This window comes from Ovis canadensis, chromosome 1, assembly GCF_042477335.2.
Source record: "Ovis canadensis isolate MfBH-ARS-UI-01 breed Bighorn chromosome 1, ARS-UI_OviCan_v2, whole genome shotgun sequence".
Taxonomy (NCBI): domain Eukaryota; kingdom Metazoa; phylum Chordata; class Mammalia; order Artiodactyla; family Bovidae; genus Ovis; species Ovis canadensis.
In genome coordinates this window covers 95,437,434-95,464,159 of record NC_091245.1, presented here as the reverse complement: position 1 = coordinate 95,464,159, position 26,726 = coordinate 95,437,434, and the positions used below count along the sequence as shown (strand labels likewise).

Below are 26,726 nucleotides of genomic sequence, written 5' to 3'. Positions count from 1 at the left end.
TTTGCGACCCCATTGACTGTAGCCCACCAGGCTCCTCTGTCCATGGGATTTTCCAGGCAAGAATACTGGAGTGGGTTGCCATTTCCTTCTCCAGGGGATCTTCCCCACCCAGGGATCAAACCCAGGTCTCCCACATTGCAGGCAGACGCTTTAACCTCTGAGCCACCAGGGAAGCTAGAAACTTATGTGAAATAATGCATAAAAACACCATTTCAGTCATTTACACTCTTTAAACTGGCACATATTTCATTATAAAAATAACTATAATATCTATAAATGAATAGACATTTATAAAATTATTTTTCAAACCTTAATTTTTATATGACTCTAATTCCTACTTAGAATGCACTTTATTTTCAAAGTATCTGTCATGCCTTGAACTAAATTACTACACATTCTTCTATCCCCACTTCATACAATTACTGGTATTTCATATGCATGAGCTGGAAGAAATCTTTGAAGGTTCAATCAATTCCTTCATTTCATAAACAAGGCACAAAGAAGTTAAATGGCTCAAAGAAATACATCCAATAAGTAAGGACAACACTGAAACTAGAGCCCCTACCTGTTAACACTGAGCCCAATGCCCTTTTAAATATACAATGATGTCTTCTTTCTGGACTACATAAAATTCCAAGATAGATATTGGAATGAATGCTTTTAAAGGAGATTTTCCCTTTATAATAAATCCGATAAGCCAATCTGTATATAAATCTCCATCCATGCTTCATTTTAACTGAGTTCTAACAGGAAAAAATTCCAGCAAAAATTTAATGGTAATCTAAATAAACTTTTCTGACAGAATATGCACAGTTATGAAAAATAAAAGAGCAAAATGATTTACCTAGCCAGCCTAAACCATAATTTAAATACTTTTCATAACTTTCAAACAATAGTAAACATAACATTTGCCCAGTTAATCAATTAAATTAATGTCTACCATGTACTATAGATTTCATATAGATGTTTAGCTTCTGTGATACCAACTTTCCAACACTGTCATGATCATTATATCTGTAAAAATAAGGTTAGTAATGCCTAACTTGCAGGTCTAATGTAAAGAATAAATGCTAAATATGTGAAAATATTCATCACATACTCTCTATTATTTTCTCTTTTTTTCCTAAAGAAGGAAAAAATCAATGTAAGGGCATGCAAAATAACTTAGATACATGTTTATGGATAAGTATTTTCTAGAGAGGGCCAAAGTGAATAATTTGCAAGTTTTTTTTAATTATTTTTAATAAAGGGCCTTTACTAAACACTGTCCTCACTTTAAGACATTATTCATCCTACTTTTGCATCTTATCTCTCAATATTGTCTTACATCATTTATATCTCCTTTTGCAGAATTTGTCACCTCGCCATGGACATCATTTAAGAAACATACTATTCTAGATGGCTTCAATGGGGAATTCTTCCAAACATACAAAGAAGAACTTATACTGATCCTTCTCTACTTCTTGACTGAAGAGAAGGAAACACTCCCAAAGTCATTCTATGTGGCCACCATCATCACCCTGATACCAAAACCTGACTAAGCAACACCAAAAAAAACTATTACAGGACAGTACCTTTGATGAATATAGATGCAAAAATTCTCAACAAAATATTAGCAAACCAAATTCAGTAAGACATAAGAAAGATCATACCCCATACACTGGATTCATTCCAGGGTCACGAGGATGGTTCAAAATACACAAATCAAACAATGTGATACACCACATCAATAAAAGAAAAGACAAAAATCACATGGTCATCTCAACAGATGCAGAAGAAGCATTTGTTAAATTCAACATCCATTTATGAATAAAAAATCTTACCAAAACGAGTATAAAGAGAATGTATCTCGATTTCTGGGGGGCGGTCCTAAAATGGCAGAGGAATAGAATGGGGAGACCACTTTCTCCCCCACAAATTCATCAAAAGAAACTTTAAACGCTGAGTAAATTCCACGAAACAACTTCTGGATGCTGGCAGAGGACATCAGGCACCCAGAAAAGCAGCCCATTGTCTTCGAAAGGAGGTAGGAAAAAATATAAAAGACAAAAAAAGAGACAAAAGAGGTAGGAACGGAGCTCAGGCCCGGAAAGGGAGTCTTAAAAAGAGGGAAGTTTCCAAACACCAGAGAAACACTCTCACTGCCGAGTCTGTGGTGAGCCCTGGAAGCACAGAGGGCAACATAACAGGGAGGAAAAATAAATAAATAATTAAAACCCACAGATTTACGAGCCCAACAGTAACTCCCCCAGTGGAGAAGCAGCACAGACGCCTGCACCCGCCACTAGCAAGTGGGGGGCTGGGCAGGGAGGCGCGGGCTACAGTGCTTACAGTAAGGATCTGGCCTGAATGCCCTGAGGGCAAACTGAGCCAACTAACTTGGGCTAGCAAACAAGACTGGGTGATAACTACCACGTGAAAACCCAGCCCTAACCTAAGACACCGCCAGGTCCACACACAGAACAAAGGACTGAACAGAGATAGCCGGCTGCAGACCATCCCCCTCCGGTGACAGGCAGCCAGAGCTGGAAGGGGGCAATCGTAGCCCCAGAGAGACATTATCTACAAACCTATAAGCAGGCTTCCTTGCTAACTAAGACTTCTTGGGGTTCTGGACGGTCAACATCCACCTGAGAAGGTGCGCCGGTTGTACACCCAGAAAACCGAGTGGCAGGATCACGGGAGGCGATAAGTTGCAGCGACCACACTCGCCAAACACCTCATCACCTGAGCTGCTCGGACGTGGGAAGGGCACAAAACACAGGCCCAACCGAGTCTGTGCCTCTGAGGACTACCCTAGTGCCTGAACCTGAGCGGCTTAGACCTGGGAGGTGCATGCAGCCCAGGGCCGACCTCAGACGGTTCCCAGCGGAGCAGCCTATAGCCTGAGCAGTGTGGGCAGGGAGGGTACACGCGCTGTAAGCAGGGGCAGGCCCAGTGTGGTTGAGGCACTGTGAGCACATGCCAGTGTTATTTGTTTGCAGTGTCCCTCCCTCCCCACAGCACGACTGAACAAGTGAGACTAAAAAAAAGTGTCCACCACCGTCCCCTTTGTATCAGGGCGGAAATCAGACACTGAAGAGACCAGCAAACAGAAGAAGCTAAAACAGAGGGAACCACCTTGGAAGTGACAGGTACAATAGATTAAAATCCTGTCGTTAGTACCGACTACATAGGAAGGGGCCTATAGATCTTGAGAAATATAAGCCGGACCTAGGAACTATCCGAAAATGAACTGACCCCACAATACCCACAACAACACCAGAGAAAGTTCTAGATATATTTTTACTATTTTTAGGATCATTCTTTTTTTTTAATTTAAAAAAATTTTTAAGTCCTCTATTACGCCTTTAATTTTCACTTTTATAACCTACTATTACTTTGCAAAAAAAAAGACACTATTTTTTAAAAGCAAACTTCATATATATATTTTATAATTTTTGTGACCTTGTTTTTTTTCCTTTCTTTTTTTTTCTTCTTTTCTTTAATATTGTATTTTTGAAATTCCAAACTCTACTCTAGATTTTTAATCTTTGCTTTTTGGTATTTGTTATCAATTTTGTACCTTTAAGAACCCAATCTTCAGTACCCATTTTTACTTGGGAGCAAGATTACTGGCTTGACTGCTCTCTCCCCCTTTGGACTCTCCTTTTTCTCCACCAGGTTACCTGTGTCTCCTCCCTACCCCTTCTCTTCTCTGCCCAACTCTGTGAATTTCTGTGTGTTCCAGACGGAGGAGAACACTTCAGGAACTGATTACTGGCTGGATCTGTCTCGCTCCTTTTGATTCCCCCCTTTTATCCTCCTGGCCACCTCTGTCTCCTTCCTCCCTCTTCTCTTTCCTGTATAACTCCATGAACATCTCTGAGCGGTCCAGTTGTGGAGTGCACATAAGGAAGTGATTACTGGCTAGCTTGCTCTCTCCTCTATTGATTCCACCTTATCTCATTCGGGTCACCTCTAACTCCCTACTCCCTATTCTCTTCTCCATGTAACTCTATGAACCTCTCTGGGTGTCCCTCACTGTGGAGAAACTTTCCATCTTTAACCTAGATGTTTTTATTAACGGTGCTGTATAGAGGAGAAGAGTTGAGACTATTGTAAAAATAAGACTGAAAACCAGAAGCAGTAGGCTTAAGTCCAAACCCTGAGAACACCAGAAAACTCCTGACACCAGGTAACATTAATTGACAGGAGCTCATCAAACCCTCCATACCTACACTGAAACCAAGCACCACCCAAGGGCCAACAAGTTCCAGAGCAAGACATACCACACAAATTGTCCAGCAACACAAGAACACAACCCCTGAGCTCCAATATACAGGCTGCCGAAAGTTACTCCAAAACGACTGACATCTCATAACTAATTACTGGACACTTCATTGCACTCCAGAGAGAAGAAATCCAGCTCCACCCACCAGAACACCAACACAAGCTTCCCTAACCAAGAAACCTTTACCAGCCACTTGTACAACCCGAACCACAGCAAGGAAACTCCACAATAAAGAGAATTCCAAAAACTCAGAATACCAAAATGCCACAACAAACACACCAATATAAACAAGATGAAGAGACAGAGGAATACCCAGCAGGTAAAGGAACAGGATAAATGCCCACCAAACCAAACCAAAGAGGAAGAGATAGGGAGGTGAAGTCACTCAGTCGTGCCCAACTCTTTGTGACCTCGTGGACTGTAACCTACTAGGCTTCTCCATCCAAGGGATTCTCCAGGCAAGAATACCGGAGTGGATTGCCATTTCCTTCTCCAGGGGATCTTCCTGACCCAGGGATCGAACCCGGATCTCCCGCATTGGAGGCAGACGCTTTAACCTCTGAGCCACCAAGGAAGCCCGAATCTACCTGATAAAGAATTCCAAACAATGATAGTGAAAATGATCCAAAATCTTGAAATCAAAATGGAATGACAGATAAATAGCCTGGAGACAAGGATTGAGAAGATGCAAGAAAGGTTTAACAAGAACCTAGAAGAAATAAAAGAGAGTCAATATATAATGAATAATGCAATAAATGAGATCAAAAACACTCTGGAGGGAACCAACAGTAGAATAAAGGAGGCAGAAGATAGGATTAGTGAAGTAGAAGATAGAATGGTAGAAACAAATGAATCAGAGAGGAAAAAAGAAAAACGAATTAAAAGAAACGAGGACAATCTGAGAGACCTACAGGACAATATGAAATGCTCCAACATTCGAATTATAGGAGTCCTAGAAGAAGACAAAAAGGAAGACCATGAGAAAATACTTGAGGAGATAATAGTTGAAAACTTCCCTAAAATGGGGAAGGAAATAATCACCCAAGTCCAAGAAACACAGAGAGTCCCAAACAGGATAAACCCAAGGCAAAACACCCTGAGACACATATTAATCAAATCAACAAAGGTCAAACACAAAGAACAAATATTAAAAGCGGCAAGGGAAAAACAACAAATAACACACACGGGGATTCCCATAAGGATAACAGCTGATCTTTCAATAAAACTCTTCAGGCCAGGAGGGAATGGCAAGACATAAAGTGATGAAAGAAAATAACCTACAGCCCAGATTACTGTACCCAGCAAGGATCTCATTCAAATATGAAGGAGAAATCAAAAGCTTTAGACAAGAAAAAGCTGAGAGAATTCAGCACCACCAAACCAGCTCTCCAATAAATGCTAAAGGATATTCTCTAGACAGGAAACACAAAAAGTGTGTATAAACTCGAACCCAAAACAATAAAGTAAATGTCAAAGGGATCATACTTATCAATAATTACCTTAAATGTAAATGGGTTGAATGCCCCAACCAAAAGACAAAGACTGGCTGAATGGATACAAAAACAAGACCCCTATATATGTTCTCTACAAGAGACCCACCTCAAAACGGGACACATACAGACTGAAAGTGAAGGGCTGGAAAAAGATTTTCCACGCAAACAGAGACCAAAAGAAAGCAGGAGTAGCAATACTCATATCCGATAAAATAGACTTTAAAACAAAGGCTGTGAAAAGAGACAAAGAAAGCCACTACATAATGATCAAAGGATCAATCCAAGAAGAAGATATAACAATTATAAATATATATGCACCCAACATAGGAGCACCACAATATGTAAGACAAATGCTAACAAGTATGAAAGGGGAAATTAATAAGAACACAATAATAGTGGGAGACTTTAATACCCCACTCACACCTATGGACAGATCAACTAAACAGAAAATTAACAAGGAAACACAAACTTTAAATGATACAATAGACCAGTTAGACCTAATTGATATCTATAGGACATTTCACCCCAAAACAATGAATTTCACCTTTTTCTCAAGCACACACAGAACCTTCTCCAGATAGATCACATCCTGGGCCATAAATCTAGCCTTGGTAAATTCAAAAAATTGAAATCATTCCAAGCATCTTTTCTGACCACAATGCAGTAAGATTAGATCTCAGTTACAGGAGAAAAACTATTAAAAATTCCAACATATGGACGCTGAACAACACGCTGCTGAATAACCAACAAATCATAGAAGAAATCAAAAGGAAAGCAAAATATGCATAGAAATGAATGAAAATGAAAGCACAAAAACCCAAAACCTGTAGGACACTGTAAAAGCAGTGCTGAGGGGAAAGTTCATAGCAATACAGGCATACCTCAAGAAACAAGAAAAAAGTCAAATAAATAACCTAACTCTACACCTAAAGCAACTAGCAAAGGAAGAAATGGAGAACACCAGGGTTAGTAGAAGGAAAGAAATCTTAAAAATTAGGGCAGAAATAAACGCAAAACAAACAAAAGAGACCATAGCAAAACTCAACAAAGCCAAAAGCTGGTTCTTGGAAAGGACAAATAAATTTGACAAACCATTAGCCAGACTCATCAAGAAGCAAAGGAAGAAAAATCAAATCAATAAAATTAGAAATGAAAATGGAGAGATCACAACAGACAGCACAGAAATACGAAGGATCATAAGAGACTATTATCAGCAATTATATGCCAATAAAATGGACAACGTGGAAGAAATGGACAAATTCTTAGAAAACTACAACTTTCCAAAACTGAACCAGGAAGAAATAGAAAATCTTAACAGACCCATCACAAGCACGGAAATTGAAACTGTAATCAGAAATCTTCCAGCAAACAAAAGCCCAGGACCAGACGGCTTCACAGCTGAAGTCCACCAAAAATTTACAGAAGAGCTAACACCTATCCTACTCAAACTCTTCCAGAAAACTGCAGAGGAAGGTAAACTTCCAAACTCATTCTATGAGGCCACCATCACCCTAATACCAAAACATGACAAAGATGCCACACTCAAAAAAAAACTACAGGCCAATATCACTGATGAACATAGATGCAAAAATCCTTAACAAAATTCTAGCAATCAGACTCCAACAACACATTAAAAAGATCATACACCATGACCAAGTGGCTTTATCCCAGGGATGCAAGGATTCTTCAATATCTGCAAATCAATCAATGTAATTCACCACATTAACAAATTGAAAAATAAAAGCCATATGATTATCTCAATAGATGCAGAGAAGGCCTTTGACAAAATTCAACATCCATTTATGATAAAAACTCTCCAGAAAGCAGGAATAGAAGGAACATACCTCAACATAATAAAAGCTATATATGACAAACCCACAGCAAACATTATCCTCAATGGTGAAAAATTGAAAGCATTTCCCCTAAAGTCAGGAACAAGACAAGGGTGCCCACTCTCACCGCTACTATTCAACATAGTTTTGGAAGTTTTGGCCACAGCAATCAGAGCAGAAAAAGAAATAAAAGGAATCCAAGTTGGAAAGAAGTAAAACTCTCACTGTTTGCAGATAACATGATCCTCTACATAGAAAACCCTAAAGACTCCACCAGAAAATTACTAGAGCTAATCAATGAATATAGTGAAGTGGCAGGATATAAAATCAACACACAGAAATCCCTTGCATTTCTATACACTAATAATGAGAAAATAGAAAGAGAAATTAAGGAAACAATTCCATTCACCATTGCAACGAAAAGAATAAAATACTTAGGAATATATCTACCTAAAGAAGCTAAAGACCTATATATAGAAAACTATAAAACACTGGTGAAAGAAATCAAAGAGGACACTAATAGATGGAGAAATATACCATGTTCATAGATCAGAAGAATCAATATAGTGAAAATGAGTATACCACCCAAAGCAGTATATAGATTCAATGCAATCCCTATCAAGCTACCAATGGTATTTTTCACAGAACTAGGACAAATAATTTCACAATTTGTATGGAAATACAAAAAACCTCGAATAGCCAAAGCAATCTTGAGAAAGAAGAATGGAACTGGAGGAATCAACCTGCCTGACTTCAGGCTCTACTACAAAGCCACAGTCATCAAGACAGTATGGTACTGGCACAAAGACAGAAATATAGATCAATGGAACAAAATAGAAAGCCTGGAGATAAATCCATGCACCTCTGGACACCTTATCTTTGACAAAGGAGGCAAGAATATACAATGGAGAAAAGACAATCTCTTTAACAAGTGGTGCTGGGAAAACTGGTCAACCACTTGTAAAAGAATGAAACTAGAACACTTTCTAACACCATACACAAAAATAAACTCAAAATGGATTAAAGATCTAAATATAAGACCAGAAACTGTAAAACTCCTAGAGGAGAACATAGGCAAAACACTCTCCGATATACATCACAGCAGGATCCTCTATGACCCACCTCCCAGAATATTGGAAATAAAAGCAAAGTAAACAAATGGGACCTAATTAAACTTAAAAGCTTCTGCACAACAAAGGAAACCATAAGCAAGGCGAAAGACAGCCTTCCGAATGGAAGAAAATGATAGCAAATGAAGCAACTGACAAACAACTAATCTCAAAAATATACAAGCAACTCCTGCAGCTCAATTCCAGAAAAATAAACAACCCAATCAAAAAATGGGCCAAAGAACTAAATAGACATTTCTCTAAAGAAGACTACAGATGGCTAACAAACACATGAAAAGATGCTCAACATCACTCATTATCAGTGAAATGCAAATCAAAGACACAATGAGGTACCATTTCACGCCAGTCAGAATGGCTGCGATCCAAAAGTCTACAAGCAATATATGCTGGAGAGGGTGTGGAGAAAAGGGAACCCTCTTACACTGTTGGTGGGAATGCAAACTAGTACAGCCACTTTGGAGAACAGTGTGGAGATTCCTAAAAAACTGGAAATAGAAATGCCTTATGACCCAGCAATCCCACTGCTGGGCATACGCACCGAGGAAACCAGAACTGAAAGAGACACATGTACCCCAATGTTCATCGCAGCACTGTTTATAATAGCCAGGACATGGAAGCAACCTAGATGTCTATCAGCAGATGAATGGATAAGAAAGCTGTGGTACATATACACAATGGAGTATTACCCAGCCATTAAAAAGAATACATTTGAATCAGTTCTAGTGAGGTGGATGAAACTGGAGCCTATTATACAGAGTGAAGCAAGCCAGAACAAAAAACACCAATACAGTATACTAACGCATATATATGGAATTTAGAAAGATGGTAACGATAACCCTATATGCAAGGCAGCAAAAGAGACACAGATGTATAGAACAGTCTTTTGGACTCTGTGGGAGAGGGCAAGGGTGGGATGATTTGAGAGAATGGCATTGAAACATGTATAATATCATATATGAAATGAATAGCCAGTCCAGGTTTGATGCATGATACTGGATGCTTGGTGCTGGTGCACTGAGACGACCCAGAGGGATGGTATGAGGAGGGAGGAGGGAGGTAGGTTCAGGATGGGGAACACGTGTATACCTGTGGTGGATTCATGTTGATATATGGCAAAACCAATACAATATTGTAAAGTAATTAACCTCCAATTAAAATAAATAAATTTATTTTTAAAAAAACAGAATGTGTCTCAACATAATAAATGCTATTTATGACAAATTTAAATAGCATTTATTATGTTGAGATACATTCTCAACATTCTCAATATATTTATGACAAATCTAGACTTCCCTGGTAGCTCAGATGGTAAAGAATCTGCTTGCAGTGCAGGAGACCTGGGTTTGATCCCTGAGTCAGGAAGATCCCCTGGAGAAGGAAATGGCAACTCACTCCAGTATTCTTGTCTGGAGAATTCCATGGATAGACCATGGGGCCACAAAGAGTCAGACATGACCGAGTTACTAACTCTTTCTTCTATGACAAATCTACAGTTAATATTCAAGTGAAAAGCTGAAAGGCTTCCTGCTAAAATCTAGGGTAAAACAAAGATGCCCACTTCTAGTATCAGAAGTTTAGTCATAGCAATCAGACAATAAAAACAAAGGTATCCCTTGGAAGAGAACAGGTAAAATTCTCATCATATGCAGATGAGATGATACTATATACAGAAAATCTTAAAGACTCAACAATAAAACTACTAGCACTAATAAATTCAGCAAGGGAACAGGATGCAACATTAATATATAGAAATCAGTTTCTTTAAACTAACAATGAAATATCAGAAAAGAAAAGTAAAAAGCAATACCTTTTAAAATTGCATATATATATATATATATATATACATACACACACTTAAGAATAAGCCTGACCAAACTGGAGAAAGATTTATACGCTGAGAACTATAAAACATTGATAAAGGAAACTGAAGATGATTAAAAAAAATGGAAAACTATCCCATGCTTTTGGACTGGAAGAATTAGTACTGTTAAAATGGCCATACAACCCAAAGCAATCTACAGATTTAATACGGTCCCTATCAAATGATCCATGACTTTTTCATGGAACTAGAACAAAGAATCCTAAAATCTATATGGAACCATGGAAAACTCAGAATTACCAAGGCAATCCTGAGGAAAAAGAATAAAGCTGGAGGCATAAGTCTCCTAGACTTCCGACAATACTACAAAACCATAGCAATCAAAACAGGGTGGTATTGGAAATTTCCTGGCAGTCCAGTGGTTAGGACTCAGTGCTTTTATTGCCGTGACAGGGTTCAGTCCCTGGTTGGGGAACTAAGATCCCACATGCCAGGTGGTGCGGCCAAAATGGTGGGAAAAAGCATGGTATTCGCACAAAAAACAGACAATATGGATCAATGGAACAAAACAGAAAGCCCAGAAATAAATCTACATACCTCTGGTCAATTAATTTTCAACAAAGGAGACAAGAAAATACAACAGAGATGATAGTCTCTTCAGGAAGCGATACTGGAAAAGATGTACAACTGCATGTAAATCAATGAAATTTGAACACATCTTCACACCATACAAACTCAAAATGGCTTAAAGACTTAAACATAACACATAACACCATAAAACTCCTATAAAAGGACACAGGAAAAGCATTTTCTGACATAAATTGTACCAAAGTTTTCTTAAGTCAGTCTCCCAAGGAGATCGAAATAAAAGCAAAAATAAGTCGGACTCAATCAAACTAACAAACTTTTGCAGAGCAAAGGAAACCTTCAACAAAACTAAAAGACTACCTAATGACTAGGGAAAATTATTTGCATATGATGCAATGAACAAGGGCTTCAATCTCAAAATATACATATAACTCAGAATCTAACAATCCAATCAAAAAATGGGTTGATGACCTAAACAGACATTTCTCCAAAAGACATACAGATGCCAACAGACATGAAAAAACACCCAACATCACTAATTATTAGAGAAATGCAAATCAAAACTACAATGATGTACCACTTCAAACTGCTCAGAATGGCCATCATTTAAAAATCTACAAATAACAAATGTTGTAAAGAGAGAAAAGGGAAACTTCCCACCCTGTCAGTGGGTATGTAAACTGATGCAGCCATTATGAAGAACAGTTTGGACGTTCCTTAAAAAACTAGAGGGGCCGTATGATTCAGCAATCCCATTCCTAAGCATATATGAAACTCCAACTTGAAAAGATACACGCACCCCTATGTTCACAATAACACTGTTTACAACAGCCAAATATGGAACCAACCTAAACTGTCCATCAAAAGATGAATGGATAAAAAAGATGTGGTATATTTACATAGTGGAGTATTCAGTTCAGTTCAGTCGCTCAGTCGTGTCCGACTCTTTGCAACCCCATGAATCGCAGCACGCCAGGCCTCCCTGTCCATCACCAACTCCCGGAGTTCACTCAGACTCACGTCCATCGAGTTAGTGATGCTATCCAGACATCTCATCCTCTGTCGTCCCCTTCTCCTCCTGCCCCCAATTGATGCTTTTGAACTGTGGTGTTGGAGAAGACTCTTGAGAGTCCCTTGGACTGCAAGGCGATCCAACCAGTCCATTCTGAAGGAGATCAGCCCTGGGATTTCTTTGGAAGGAATGATGCTAAAGCTGAAACTCCAGTACTTTGGCCACCTCATGAGAAGAGTTGACTCATTGGAAAAGTGGAGTATTACCAAACCATAAAATACAGAGTGAAATAATGCCATTTGCAGCAATATGGATGGACCTAGAGATTATCATACCAAGTGAAGTAAGTCAGAAAGAGAAAGATATGATATCACTTATATGTGGAATCTAAAATATGATACAAATGAACTTACGTATCAAACAGACTCACAGACATGGTTTTCCAAACTTACCATTACCAAAGGGGAAAGTAGGTGAGGAAGGGATAAATTAGAAGTTTGGGATTAGCAGATACAAACTACTATATATATAAAGCAGATAAACAAAATGGCCCTACTGTCTAGCACAGGGACCTATGTTCAATATACTGTAATAAACCATAGTAGAAAAGAATATATAAAAAACGGAGTCACTTTGCTGTACACCAGAAACTAACACAACACTGTAAATCAACTATAATTCAATTTAAATATATATATACTTTCATTAAGGGTCAAATGAACATTAAGCATTGGAGAGACAAAAATAATTAAAAGACAATCATCTGTTCACAAGGAACCCATGTTCTGTTGGGAGCAACAAGTAAGCAAATGACTGTAAATATGCAATCAAGACAATATATGAGAAACATAAAAGTACATGGGAAAAAGACTACCCAAAGGCAGGAAAAGTAAAGGAATAAATTTGTCTGTGAAAGTGAAAGTCACTCATTCTTGGGTATTGGCAATCTAAGATGTTAATGGGTAAATTAATATTAACCAAAAACCTACAGATCAGAGAGCACTATTACAAAATAAGATTAAATGCAAATCAAAGTAATTCAAGCACAGATTTATAATACTAAATAATGATGACAAAATCAAATCTTAGACTACATACTAAATAAGCTACATAAGTCTATGTAAATATTCATAATATGGAAGGAATATTCTGAGATTGTATGTTTGATCCATTAGTAAGAAAAATCAAAAGAATATTAATAAATAAGAGTAAATAAACATTTCATAACCCTAAAACACTTGTTATAAAACCCAAAAGAAATTTTGCAATGATCATTACAGCTTAAAGCAAATAAACTATATTTGAACAAATTTTATTTCCTTAAAATATTTAACTTCATCTAATAAATAATGCTTACTTATTAACATTCAACTTCTGGGGCACTGAACAGCAAGCAATTTCTAGTACATGCTGACCAACATGAAAATCAGGACTTACACCCTGGCATTCTGCATTTTAATCATACCATACTAGTTCTTTTTTCATTTCTCAGAAAAATGAAGAACATACTGATTTTATAGCAGTGATTTTATAATGTAAAAGCAAAGTCACTGTCACTTTGCTTAAGATCAAAATTAGACTCTAAATAAGAGTACACAAATGTCATCTGGTAAGCAGCCCTAAAATAGTCTCTTCCAAATTACTATTAATACTTATGAAAGATGTAGAAAAGAATAAAGCTCAGGCTATCAAAGAAATAAGAGCCATTATGTCAGAATCTGGAAGAATTCTTCAGTAACTTATAACCATATCTTACTCATTAAACAAAAAATGTCAAAAACTACACTGCCCCAACTGTAACTTATCTCAGAGACCTAATCATAAAATGGGATAGAAACCTTCATGTCGTCAGAGCACTGTTCAACTTGCCTTCCCCACAGTATCTTCCCAATTCTTTCCTTATTATCTAACTAGCTAGGCTATATCAGAGAACTCCTGGAGAATAGGGGAAGCACAATGAAACACTGTATTCTAGCTGGTAAGAGAATCTCTGTAGCTGTCTATGATGTCAACTGTACCCAAAATTGTAAAATCTACTCTAGTGCTACAAGTTGAGAGGACTAAAGATACTAGAACAGAATAAAATAGACTGAAAGCTATATAAATCACTCTGTCCTCCAACTATGGAGCTCAAACAGGTATTCACTTAATATATAAGCAGATCCAAAAAAAAAAAAAAAAAGCATCAAAGACATATACACCACAGATTATTGATGTCAGGTATAATCTGATCTTACTTTATTCACATCTGAGTAAAGGGAAGTGGGCCTTAGGAAGCATTACTACAAAGCTAGTGGAGGTGATGGAATTCCAGCTGAGCTACTTTAAATCCTAAGAGATGATGCTGGATGCTGTTGAAGTGCTACATTCAATATGCCAGCAAATATAGAAAACTCAGCCACTGGCCACAGGACTGGGAAAGGTCAGAATTCACTGCAATCCCAAAGAAAGGCACTGCCAAAGAATTTTCAAATTACCACACAATTGCATTCATCTCACACGCTAGTAAAGTAATGCTCAAAATTATCCAAGACAGGGTTCAACAGTACGTGAACCATGAACTTCCACATGTTCAAGCTGGAATTAGGAAAGACAGAAGAACCAGAGATCAAATTGCCAACATCTGTTGGATCACAGAAAAACCAAGAGAATTCCATAAGAACATCTACTTCTGCTTCACTGACTATGCTAAAGTCTTTGACTGTGTGGATCACGACAAACTGTGGAAAATTCTTCAAGAGATGGGAATACCAGACCACCTGACCTGCCTCCTGAGAAACCCGTATGCAGCTCAAGAAGCAACAGTAAGAACAGGACACGGAACAACAGACTGGTTCCAAAGTGGGAAGAGAATATGTCAAGGCTATATATTGTCACCTTGCTTATTTAACGTATATGCAGAGTACATCATGTGAAATGCCAGGCTGGATAAAGCAGAAGCTGGAATTAAGACTGCTGAGAGAAATATCAATAACCTTAGATATGCAGATACACCATCCCTTATGACAGAAAGCAAAGAGGAACTAAAGAGCCTCTTGATGAAAGTGAAAAAGAAAAATGAAAAAGCTGGCTTATAACTCAACAATTAAAAAATGAAGATCATGGCACCCAGTCCCATCATTTCATGGCAAATACATGGGGAAACAATGGAAACAGTGACAGACTATTTTCTTGGGCTCCAAAATCACTGCAGATGGTGACTGCAGCCATGAAATTAAAAGACCTTTGCTCCTTGAAAGCAAAGCTATGTCAAACCTAGACAGCATATTAAAAAGCAGAGACATTACTTTGCCAACAAAGGTCCAAATAGTCAAAGCTAAAGTTTTTCCAGTAGTCACGTATGGATGTGAGAGTTGGACCATAAAGAAGGTGGACGCTGAAGAATTGCTGCTTTTGAACTGCAGTGTTGGAGAAGATTCTTGAGAGTCCCCTGGACTGCAAGGAGATTCAACCAGTCAATCCTATAGAAAATCAGTCCTGAATACTCACTGATGCTGAAGCTCCAATACTTTGGCCACCTGATGTGAAGAGCCGATTCATTAGAGAAGACCCTAATGCCGGGAAAGATTGAAGGCAGAAGAAGGAGACAAGATGGTTGGATGGCATCACCAACTCAATGGACATAAGTCTGAGCAAGATCAGGGATTTGGTGATGGACAGGGAAGCCTGGCATGCTGCAGTCCACAGGGTCGCGAAAAGTCAGACACAACTGAGTGACCGAACAACAGCCAAAAAACAGGGAAGTAGGAAAAATAACCACAAGACAATTAGGGAAATATATTACAAGGAAAAACCCAGTGGACTTACAGGATAAAATAAATGTGCAACCTTTCTAAAACAGAAGCACTAAACCCTAAATAAAGAACAGGATGCAGGGAGAGGAGGCATGGGAGACGAGATGAGGAAAGGTAATAAGAAAGCTACACTCATGATGGTGAGATATAAAATCTCTACTGCAACAGAAAAGTGAATCAAGCCAAAAATACAAACATAACATAAAAAACTTGAGGAACTCTCACTACTGCACGCTACAATCTGGACTAGCCGTATGTCATGTTCAAAAGCCACATGACACTAGTGACTACGATATTGTGCAACACAGGTTTAAAGTGACGCTAGTACAATGTCACACAGATAGTAAAACCAAGATGCAACTTTAAGTCCTTCTGACTCCAGATCTTTCCTTTTGAGTAAACTATCACAAGTTAAGATACACTCAACCCCAAGAATTCAATTTATACTTGCAAAATTTTGACTGGAGGATGAAATTTATTGGTAGTTCAAATAAACATTTCAAAAAACAAAAACACAAAGCCCATTTATTAATGCCAACTTATAAAACAAGTCAGTGTCAAAAGTGAAAATTAATAAGTAAAATTCTTATTAGATAGGCCTGTTATGTACACAAATTATGAACATGATACTTTATGTATATCCGTGTATATTTATAATACTTCATGTATACTATAACCACTAGCTAAATGTTTTGGTTACTTTAAGATCACAGATGCTAAACATGACTAAAATCACAGATGCTAAACATGTATCATGAACATCAAATGATATATTCTATGTCATTATCATCTGGAAAGTATATATCGTTTGAAAACTCTGTATTATTTATGAACCATTTAATGGGAGGGAACACATAGGTTTTATCTTAAATTCATGTAATATCAATTACATAAAGTATTAGTTAAATATAGTGTATATTTCTTAGCAATCCATAACCATGTCACTTAGAAACAGTTATGCGAGACTACCTCCTCCTCCTCCTTTAGACTCCATATTCAACCAACCACCAATTTCCACGTAACTTAACAGTTTGATTGTCTCTTGAATCAAGTACTTTTCTCCACTAATTTCTCTCCTCCACTTTCACCACTGTGGTCTAAGCCAATATTCTCTGTGATCTATGCTCTCCTAACTGATTTCCTCCTGTTCCCCTCCAACCCAGTGTTTACACTGCAACCAAAGTGATTGTTTATATTGTTTAAATACTAAATGATCATGACAGTTCCTTGCTTCAAAGAAAACTCTTCAATGACTTCCCACAGTACTTAAGATCAAAATAGTTGACTAAAAACTCTCCAGAATTCTGCCTAGGGATTCCGAACTCAACAACAACCAGGTTAAATATTGATTCATTAAATTTACTTATCTGGCAACTTAACTGTGGCATAAAATGAGGAGCCAATGCCCCTCTAGAGGGAGCAGCAGCTGCCTGGATCCAGCTGAGCACTGCCATCTGAAAATACAGACTTGGTTGTTGCTATATCCTCTACTTTTTCAAGAGAAATTCGAAATCCAGACTTTGTGTGAAATTTCCCTCATATGTCAATGCTGGCAACTCATTCAAACTTTTCAAACAATAAGGAAGCCGAATATGACTCCTCACCTAGTCTCTTCACCTAGCCCCACACCACTAATCTCTATATGAGCCATACTAGCCACACAGAGTATTTCTCAGATCCTCAACAATGCTGAAACCAACCACGATCCTGCACAGCCCTCCAGGGCATAAAACCCTTTTCTGTGTCCCATTCCTTGTTTGTAGGAAAAAGGCTTTCCACTTCCATGACCTTTCCTAAGTCCACAGGGCAGATTCAGTTACTAACCAGGGAAGTGAGGGAACAGCAGAAAGAAACAACACAGCAGTGATCAGGGAGGTGCCTAACAATATAACACATATCTCCCAGTTCTGACAGGAACTAGGGCCTCCATCCAGGTGGAAGACAGTATCTTCAGGCTGAACACAAGCAATCAGAAGGCTGATGACAGATTCCTAGAACACCACCCTGTTATCTCACCACCAACAGATTAAGAGGACGTCACACACCCTGCAGCCCTCTCTCCAGTACTTTTGCCTGTAAGAACTCTTCCCTGAAAATTACCGGGCGGTTTGAGTCTTTGGAGCATGAGTTGTCCCATCCTCTTTGCTTGGCCCTTGCAGTAAACTTTTCTCCACTCCAAACTCTTAACGTTTGTTCGGCCTCATTGTGCATCAGGCACATGAACTTGGGTTTGACAATACTACTACTTAGGGCTTTCACACATGGCATATTCTCTGCTTTGATCTTTTTCCCCCCACAACTCTACCTGACTTAGCAATCTCCTACTTGTAAACTTCTGAACAGTTTCCTCAAAAAGCCTTCCCTGTTCCCATTGCCTGTCCCCCACTCCACAGGCTAACTCACATCATTATGTGCTCTGACAGCACTGAATGTATCTTGTAACACTCATCACACCCAAAAAATAAACTTGTTCATTTAATGTCTGTCATCCCTTCCCACCCCTCCCCCTAGGTGGGAAGTGCCATAAAAGCAGGGCCCAATACACAGCAGACATGCAATACACATTTATTGCTAAATAATTTGATGATAAAATATTCCTTTAGATAATAAGGTTCTGGTGCACCTTTAAAAATAAATCAGCACCCAACTTGTCAGAAACATGTACAATATTTAAAGGTACATGTAAGTAGACTCAGAATTTAAATACTCAAAATATAATTATTAATAATAATTGTTAATATTTACTGAGCATTTACTAAATGCTAGGAACTACACTGAGCACTCTGCATGCACTATATCTCGTTCAATATAACAATCTGTAATCCAGAGGAAGCAACTAAGACACAGAATTTGAAAATCTGTTCCAAATCACATATCTAATCAATGACAAAGTAGGGTATGAATCCATGCAGTCTGACTCCAGAGCTTAAGCACCAAACTACTACACTAAGTAATTAAGAAAAGCCAATTCAACAAGTATCCGTAAAATACTGTGAATAAGAAATAATGGCCAAGATTTATTTTCCATTACTTCTCCATTAAAGTAAGGCTCCTCATCCCTCTATCCTACACTCTTCTCCACACACACAAAATTAAGATAAATCATTTGTACTTTCTCAACTAAGAAAGATGATCCTATGACCACATCCAAAACAGGCATGAACTTAGTTACTGTATGTATCTGTTAAAATGACATCTTCCTGAATTACTTTTAAATATGTTAATGTTAATTCAGAAAGACAGCATTTTAACAGATAGAGGATGAGATGGTTGGATGGCATCATCAGCTCAATGGACACGAGTTTGAGCAAACTGTGGGAGACAGTGAAGGACAGAAAAGCCTGGCGCTGTAGTCCATGGGGTGGCAAAGAGTTAGACACAACCAAGTCAGTGAACAACACTAATGTTTATACATTAATGTTTCATATTTTACATTGAAATTTGTTTATTTGAATGATATATTGTTTGGAATGTATTTAGTTGCTCAAATTAGAAAAATTACTTATAACTATACACTGTTTTCAGATATGGTGACAATCAATATAAAAATAAACTGATTTACCACATAAAATATGCTCAGAGATAATAAATGGCAATCCACTCCACTACTATTGCCTAGAAAAGCCCATGGACAGAGGAGCCTGGCAGGCTGCAGTCTATGGGGTCGCAAAGAGTCGGACACGACTGAGTGACTTCACTCAAGACCTGAACTCTATTCCAATTCGTGCTTTCCAAAACTCAAGAACCAAACAGATTTGAATAAGTGTCTCACATAAATGATTTGTCGTCCAGACTCTTACTACCCAAAACCTAAGATATGGCTCACTCGCCATACCTTGTTAAGAGAATTCAATAACCAATCTCTCACTGCAAACTCAGAAATCCAACAGTTTTGTACAACAAAACAAAAAGCATATGTATTCTAGGGCTATATAAATTTAAGAGTTCTTGTTTTAAGAGATTTAAATAGATTTTTAAAATGTGGAAAAAATGCACATATTGCACATATATGTATTTTCATTCAAATTTGAAATTTAAACTCCACTTAACAGAATTTTTCTATGTGAACATTTTTAAACTAGAATGTGCCACATTTCTTAACTTTTAAAACAAATTTAAAATATAAAGGAAATTATTAAGTATATGACAAATAAGTATAAGAGAGTTAAATAATGTTAATTTGTGGCTTCAAAGAACTCTGAAGTCAGTCTTACCATCTTTTTAAAAAAAATACTTATCATTATAAATACCATGGGAAATAAGGTTTTCAAGGAAAGCAGTACTTTCAGTGTTAATTTTTCAGCAACGTATTTCACAGATCACATCAGATTTTTCTCAAAGTCACAAACAGCAAAGGAGAAAATAAAAGAAACAAATGAAAAGAGTACAAAAGTTGAAGATGACGGGAAAAATTTCAAATTAATTTGGTTACAGACGAATGGTATGAAATAATTTTAGAAGTAACTACTCCATAAGGTTCAGCCAAAAAGTCAAAGAAACAGCAAGCAAAGAACTAGACTGAGAAACAGGAAAAATCAGCTCTCATTACAACAGTCCATATTCCTAAAGTATTTAACTTTGGATAACATTTGAACACAAGGTTCTTCAAAAACTTTGTGCTTGAGGAAAAGTTAAGATTAACATCAATTGAGAACAGAATATAAGCCTTTTTTTTTTAAACATACTCAAAAATTAATTTAAGAAATACAGCAAAAGGGGGAAAGATGGAGCATGGGAAAAAAGAACAAAACAAAACTGTAGGTTTGAACAAAGCAAACTACTTTCCCAGATTCTTCTTTTGATATAATAAAAGATTTAAAGAGCACTAGAGCTCCCATTTTATCCTAATTTGGATACATTCTTCCAAGAGCTCACTTCAGATTTAGTGACTGGAAAGAATGTGAACCCTTTAATTAGGCAAATTTCAAGAGTTACTTGACACACACTACCTTCCACATGGGGGAAAAAAAAAAGGTCAGAACAAAATTATATTTAAAAACATAACCAAATCTTGTCTACAAGACTCACAAAGTGAGTGACTTAAGATTCAGTGAGATCTTTAACTTAACTGATTGCACACAGAGCACCAAAATATATCTACTGTGCCTGTCCTACTAAAATGCTTAAGCTTCACTGCTGAGGTTAACTACCAGCCAGAGAACGAGGGCCCTTTGAGAGACAACAAATCCATAGAATGTCAGGATTCCATGGATCTATTTTACAGGGTGGCACAAAGACACAAAGCAACACCTTCTTAATAAATGAAGCCATGGCCTATTTCACTATTTCTTCAAGTTTTCATACCTCCAATCCCAACTGTTCACATCAGACCCAACATCTCTGAACACAAATGTTCCTCCGACATAAAAGGAAGGAGCTGGACGTTGGATGGGGCTCTGGAGTCCTTCCAGTTTGTGGTTCTCTATTTAACTAGTTGTGAAATCATAATTCAGCTCTCACAACTCAGGGAAAGTTATATTTTACTGCCAAAAAATAACAGATCTGATGCAATAAAGCATACCTCGCTCTGCCAAACGTTAATACCAGAACTTCTGAAATAAACCAACCTGTGTCTATGCTCATCTGGTCCATGGATCAGGAAGATTCCAGGGTGTTTCGCCCCTTTGCCGGCATCTACATGAGGAATTAACACATCTTCCAAACCCAGATCAAAGCGTTTGTGTTTTGAAGAGTCTGGAAGAAAGAAGAATGCCCCAAAACACAGGGTGATGAAGGCACTTAGAATAAGGAGGAGGATAAACTTCTCAGAAAGTCTCAAGGTAGCCCTGTGATGCGGGAACGAAGGCGGCCCCAGGTTCAGCGGTGGTATCCTTCGTCCAGAGAGGGGTAGCAGCGCTGGGGTAGTCATCGTTTAAGCTCTTGGGCAAAATATTTCATAAAGTTCTCATCTTATATCAAACGTACGATACATTGAACAGTCTTCGGAATCTTGGCAAAAATGGGGAAATTCAATTTTTCTCCTCTTAAAGGACTGTTGTGCTTTTCAATAGGGTACCTCTTTCACGCTCATTCAATTACATGCAGAAACGAGTGTGGCCCCAAAACGATCACTAGTTTAAGTCCTGTGATATTTTCTTTTGCCATCTGGCTTTCGGTACCTCACCGGGTGATTACAAGTCTCCTCTTCATTCCCAAGGGTAGATCGGCCAAGCAACACCGCAGAAAGGATGCAAGGTGGGCTCTTCCATTCCTGCACCTCAGGGAGATGCTCCAGCGTGGTCTCCCGCCCCAAAAGGGTGACTGACGTGATCCCAGAGTTGTAGAAGGTTCACTTGGGCTCCTCTGATGCTTCGATTGGAGAATTTCTTAATCTCAGTGGTTGAAAAACAAGGGGCTCTTCGGAAGTCGGCCAACCGAGAGGAGGGGTCTCCCGCCTCAGCGCGAAGCCAAGAGAGCGACGCTGGGTGAAAAGCAGGAAAGAGGGCTCCTACGCCCGCGCCTCCCGACCCTGTCCCCCGGCTCCGAGGGCAGGCTCCGACGCTGCCCCCTCGACAGTCGGCGCGAAGGGCATTCGCGTCCAAAATACCTGCGCCCTCCCAGCCGCGGCCGCTGTTGCTACCGCTCGGGTCTGTCAGAGAGCGGAACTTCCTCCTCCGCGGCCTCTGAGAAGCCCCGGCGTGTGCTGGGGGAGGGGAGGTGCGTCGACCGCCCCCGCCCGGCTCCTCCTCCTCTCGGCGGCCGGTTAAGTTAACCCCGGCGCCGACTCCCCGAGAGAGGCCGCCGCTGACCGCGCCGCACCCGGGCCCGGCGACCGAGCCTCCGCAGCTCGGAGGCGTAAGAAGCAGCCGAGCCGCGGCCCTCAGGTCCGAGAGCCCGGGGCAGGCGCCTGCTCATTCCTCCCTCACCCCGGGGGCGGCGCCGGCCCCGGGCGCGCGGCAGCAGCCGCGCCTCAGGCGGGCAGAGGTCAGTTCCGTCTCCTTCCTCCCCGGCCGCCAGCCGCCTTGGGGGCCGCCAGCCGCCTTGGGGGCCTCCGCCGCGCAGCCTCGGGTCGTTCGCAGCTGCTCTCTGGCGGTGGCGGCGGCTGCGGGAGAGGCAGCGCGTCCACGCGGTGCGGGGCTGCGGCCCGGTCCTCGCCCTGTGGCACTCTAGGCCCCGAGGGCGCGGAGCAACCGGGGGCCTTCACCGTTGGGCACACGCCTGAGAGGAGCCGGCGTGTGGGGGTGGGACGGATGGCGCGGGCCGGCCTTCGGCCGCGACTCGCGAGTGGGCGTCCCCGGGCGGCGGAGTGTGAGGTGCGCGCGCACGCTCCCGGCCCCGCCGCCGCCCCTCCCCCGCCCCGCCCGGCCCGCGCTCCGGCCTCGCGCCGCTGCGGGCTCCAGCGCCGCCCTCCCGCCAGCCGCCGGCGCGCCCCCCGGAAGCGTCCTGCAGCAGCCGTCTGGGCGCTTAGTGGGAGAACGTTTCCCGTCCTTGTTTCAGTGATAACTTCACCCATGCCAGGCTTTGCCATCGTCACTCGTGGGACTGATCTAGTGCTTGGGGCGAGGGTGGGGAGTGTTCAGGTCACCAAGGCTTCGCTGCAATCAAGTTGCTGGGACTCAAAGGATCTGATGGCCAAGGTTAACGTTTAATTTTGCTCTGTGGAAATCATGTCTTCAATTGTGGACCGTTGACCCCTTAGGGCTAAAGACTGGGTCTCCAACTTCTTTGCAGCCCCTATACACGTCTTTGGGCACCCGAGGCTCGAGTCATCTCTGTTGAGCATCATCCAAGTGCCTGGCTCTGTGTTTAAAATGGCGACCTTTCGTTTAGGTGTCCTGGTTGAGGAGTCTCCAGCAGCGGTCCATATGACCCCACAGGACAGCAGCCTCGTCGTCGTCCAGTTTCTGGAAGACATTCTCCCGTCATCTTCACACTCCTTCACACTCCTCACCACCACCGCTCCTACAAAAGAGATAAGAAGTATGAACGAGGAGGTGCTAGAACCCCAAAAGACAACAGTATTGCTTAAACTAAGCCTGAAAAGCAACCTGAGTTGATTTCTGTTATCCATAGTGTTAAGAACCATGTTGTGCTTGGTGATGGTGGTATAGTCGCTAAGTCGTGTCTGACTTGCGACCCCGTGGCCTGTAGCCTGCCAGGCTTCTCTGTACATGAGATTCTCCAGGCAAGAATACTGGAGTGGGTTGCCAGTTCCAGGGGGTTCTCCCCGACCCAGGAATTGAACCTGGGTCACCCGCATTGCAGGCGGATACTTTACCAACTGAGCTCTGAGGGAAGCCCCCATGTTGTGATTAAGAACAAAAAATTTCTGATACACAAATACTCTTACTTCCAACTTTGAGATTGTGTTTGATATTAAAATGTCATTCCCTCTACACATCCTTAGTGATAACTGGGAATTGGAAAGGAGTCCCTTAAGTGGCAGGAACAAAAGGTCAGCCTTAGCTAAAAATCAAACAAAAAATCCTCATTCATTGGCACAATTCAAAGTACATTCCAGTCTGCACTATTTCCAGAAGTTCTGCATATCTGACTACCTACCATATGACAAAAGAAGTCATTGTCATTGATTCACCAAATGAAACAGACATAAAAATGTTATGTGCCACCTCTCACCCATTCAGGCTTGCAGCCCAATCCAAAGTGAGATTTGTGTTGGACACTTGTGAAAAGTAGATGTAAGAAATTCCCTGCCTTCCCAATGTGTCTTTATAAAGTCTGTCAATTTTAAGAATAAGTTTCTAATGCTGAGCCTCTCTGTAAGCCAAAGGAAAAGAAACACTTGGTTTTCCAACTGTTGAGGTTATTACTTTCCATGGAAAGATCGGGGGAAATAAATTTGATTTCTAAATGAAATAGCAAGTTACATAAACCTTGAAGGACAACTATTATCTAGATCGGAGAAGGCAATGGCACCCCACTCCGGTACTCTTGCCTGGAAAATCCCATGGATGGAGGAGCCTGGTAGGCTGCAGTCCATGGGGTCACTAAGAGTTGGACACGACTTCACTTTCACTTTCACTTTTCACTTTCATGCATTGGAGAAGGAAATGGCAACCTACTCCAGTGTTCTTGCCTGGAGAATCCCAGGGACGGGGGAGCCTGGTTGGCTGCCGTCTATGGGGTTGCACAGAGTTGGGCACGACTGAAGCGACTTAGCAGCAGCAGCAGCAGATCGACACCAAATTGTTAACCACAGACATATCAATCATGAAACCTGCTTTAACCTAGTAGACAAGTATGACTCATAACTGGTGGAGACTTATCTGTGTCCCTCTCTTGCCCTTAGCTGTTTTGCAAAATTCACTTTTCCTCAGGACAGTAAAAACATCATTACTTAAGTTCGAGGTTATTGCAAATACAGTCTGCAATTCTAAGACCATTGATGATGCTGTTGATTATGTTACTGTAATCCTGCACAAGCATCCAAAGGTGTGTGTGTGTTCATTCTGGAGACTAGTTCCTGAAATAATTTTTAAAAGAATCAGTCTTGTTTTGTTTTGTTGATCTTTAAAAGCAAGTCAAAAATATATTCATAAATTATGATTACAAGTATATAAAATTATGTGTATAAAAAATTTAAAGGGAATATTTGAAAAAGACTATAGCTGTTGTGTTAAGATGGTATTATGTATGGTTTTTCCACATGTGCTCTGTTTATGTTACTTTTATAATTAAATAAAAATTTTTAAATAGACTGATATTTGAGAAAGTTAAGGTCAAATTTCAAATAAGTGGACACAGTTGTATCAAGATGAACACACATCTGAGGGCAATCAACAGGAAGCAGAGCCTACATGAGATATATATTTATATGTTTCCCAGGTGGCATTTCCCTATAGCTCAGATGGTTAAAGAATCTGCCTACAATGCAGGAGACCTGGGTTCAATCCCTGGGTCAGGAAGATCCCCTGGAGAAAGAAAGAGAGTGAAGTTGCTCAGCCATGTCTGACTCTTTGCGAACCCATGGACTGTAGCCTACCAGGTTCCTCCACCCATGGGATTTTCCAGGCAAGAATACTGGAGTGGGTTGCCATTTCCTTCTGCAGGAGATCTTCCCAACCCAGGGATTGAACCCCAGTCTCCCAGGGTAGGCAGACGCTTTACTGTCTGAGCCACCAGGGAATCTCTGGAGATGGCAGCCCACTCCAGTATTCTTGCCTGGGAAATCCCATGGACAGAGGAGCCTGGTGGACTATACAGTTCATGGGGTCGAAAAAAGTCAGACATGACTGAGCACGCACCCAGCCACAGACAAGATTCCAAAATGGCAGACGAATAATATCTTAGGAAATAGGAATTATTAAGTTCATGATAAAATTTATCTCAACGGTTCAGATTTATAAGACCATTACTGAGATCCACTTACATATTACAGTGTAACAGCTATTTGTTTAATCATATCTTTTCCATTATTGAAACAATTTAACATCTATTAACACATATCTATTAGCACACACATATATATACACCATGTAGCTCTGTTTTCAGTGAAACTGAAGTCACATACTAGAGAAACTATAGCTGGAATGCAGAAAGAGGCTTTTGATTTACTTATATAACCTGTTTCTTCTTAGTTTCAACTGGTTCTCAAGGAAAATGCTATAGCAGAAATTACGACATCACCATTAAATGTGTAGAAAAATTACCAAGTTTTGGTCAGCTCTTTCCACTCTCATTCTTCTGTAAAGTTTTTTCCCTAGAGGTCAGGGATAAGCTGAAGTTCAAGGTTATGAAACTCTCAAGTTAGCTCTCTGTAACTAAAGGATAAAGGATCCTTTACCACTGAGCCAGCAAGGAAGCCCCTAACCCATAGGCCCTTGA

The 26,726-nt window shown here is 40.1% G+C and overlaps 1 protein-coding gene across 1 annotated transcript in view; it reads right to left on the bottom strand.

Annotated features, from left to right (window-relative positions):
* Positions 1–23,267, bottom strand: part of MAN1A2 (mannosidase alpha class 1A member 2) — a 157,520-nt gene extending 134,253 nt beyond the window's left edge. Inside the window, exon 1 of the mRNA XM_069573818.1 lies at positions 21,509–23,267. Within this exon, the coding sequence (XP_069429919.1) occupies positions 21,509–21,810 (302 nt within the window). The 5' untranslated portion in view covers positions 21,811–23,267. The remainder of the gene's footprint in view (positions 1–21,508) is intronic.
* Positions 23,268–26,726: the final 3,459 nt, after the last annotated feature.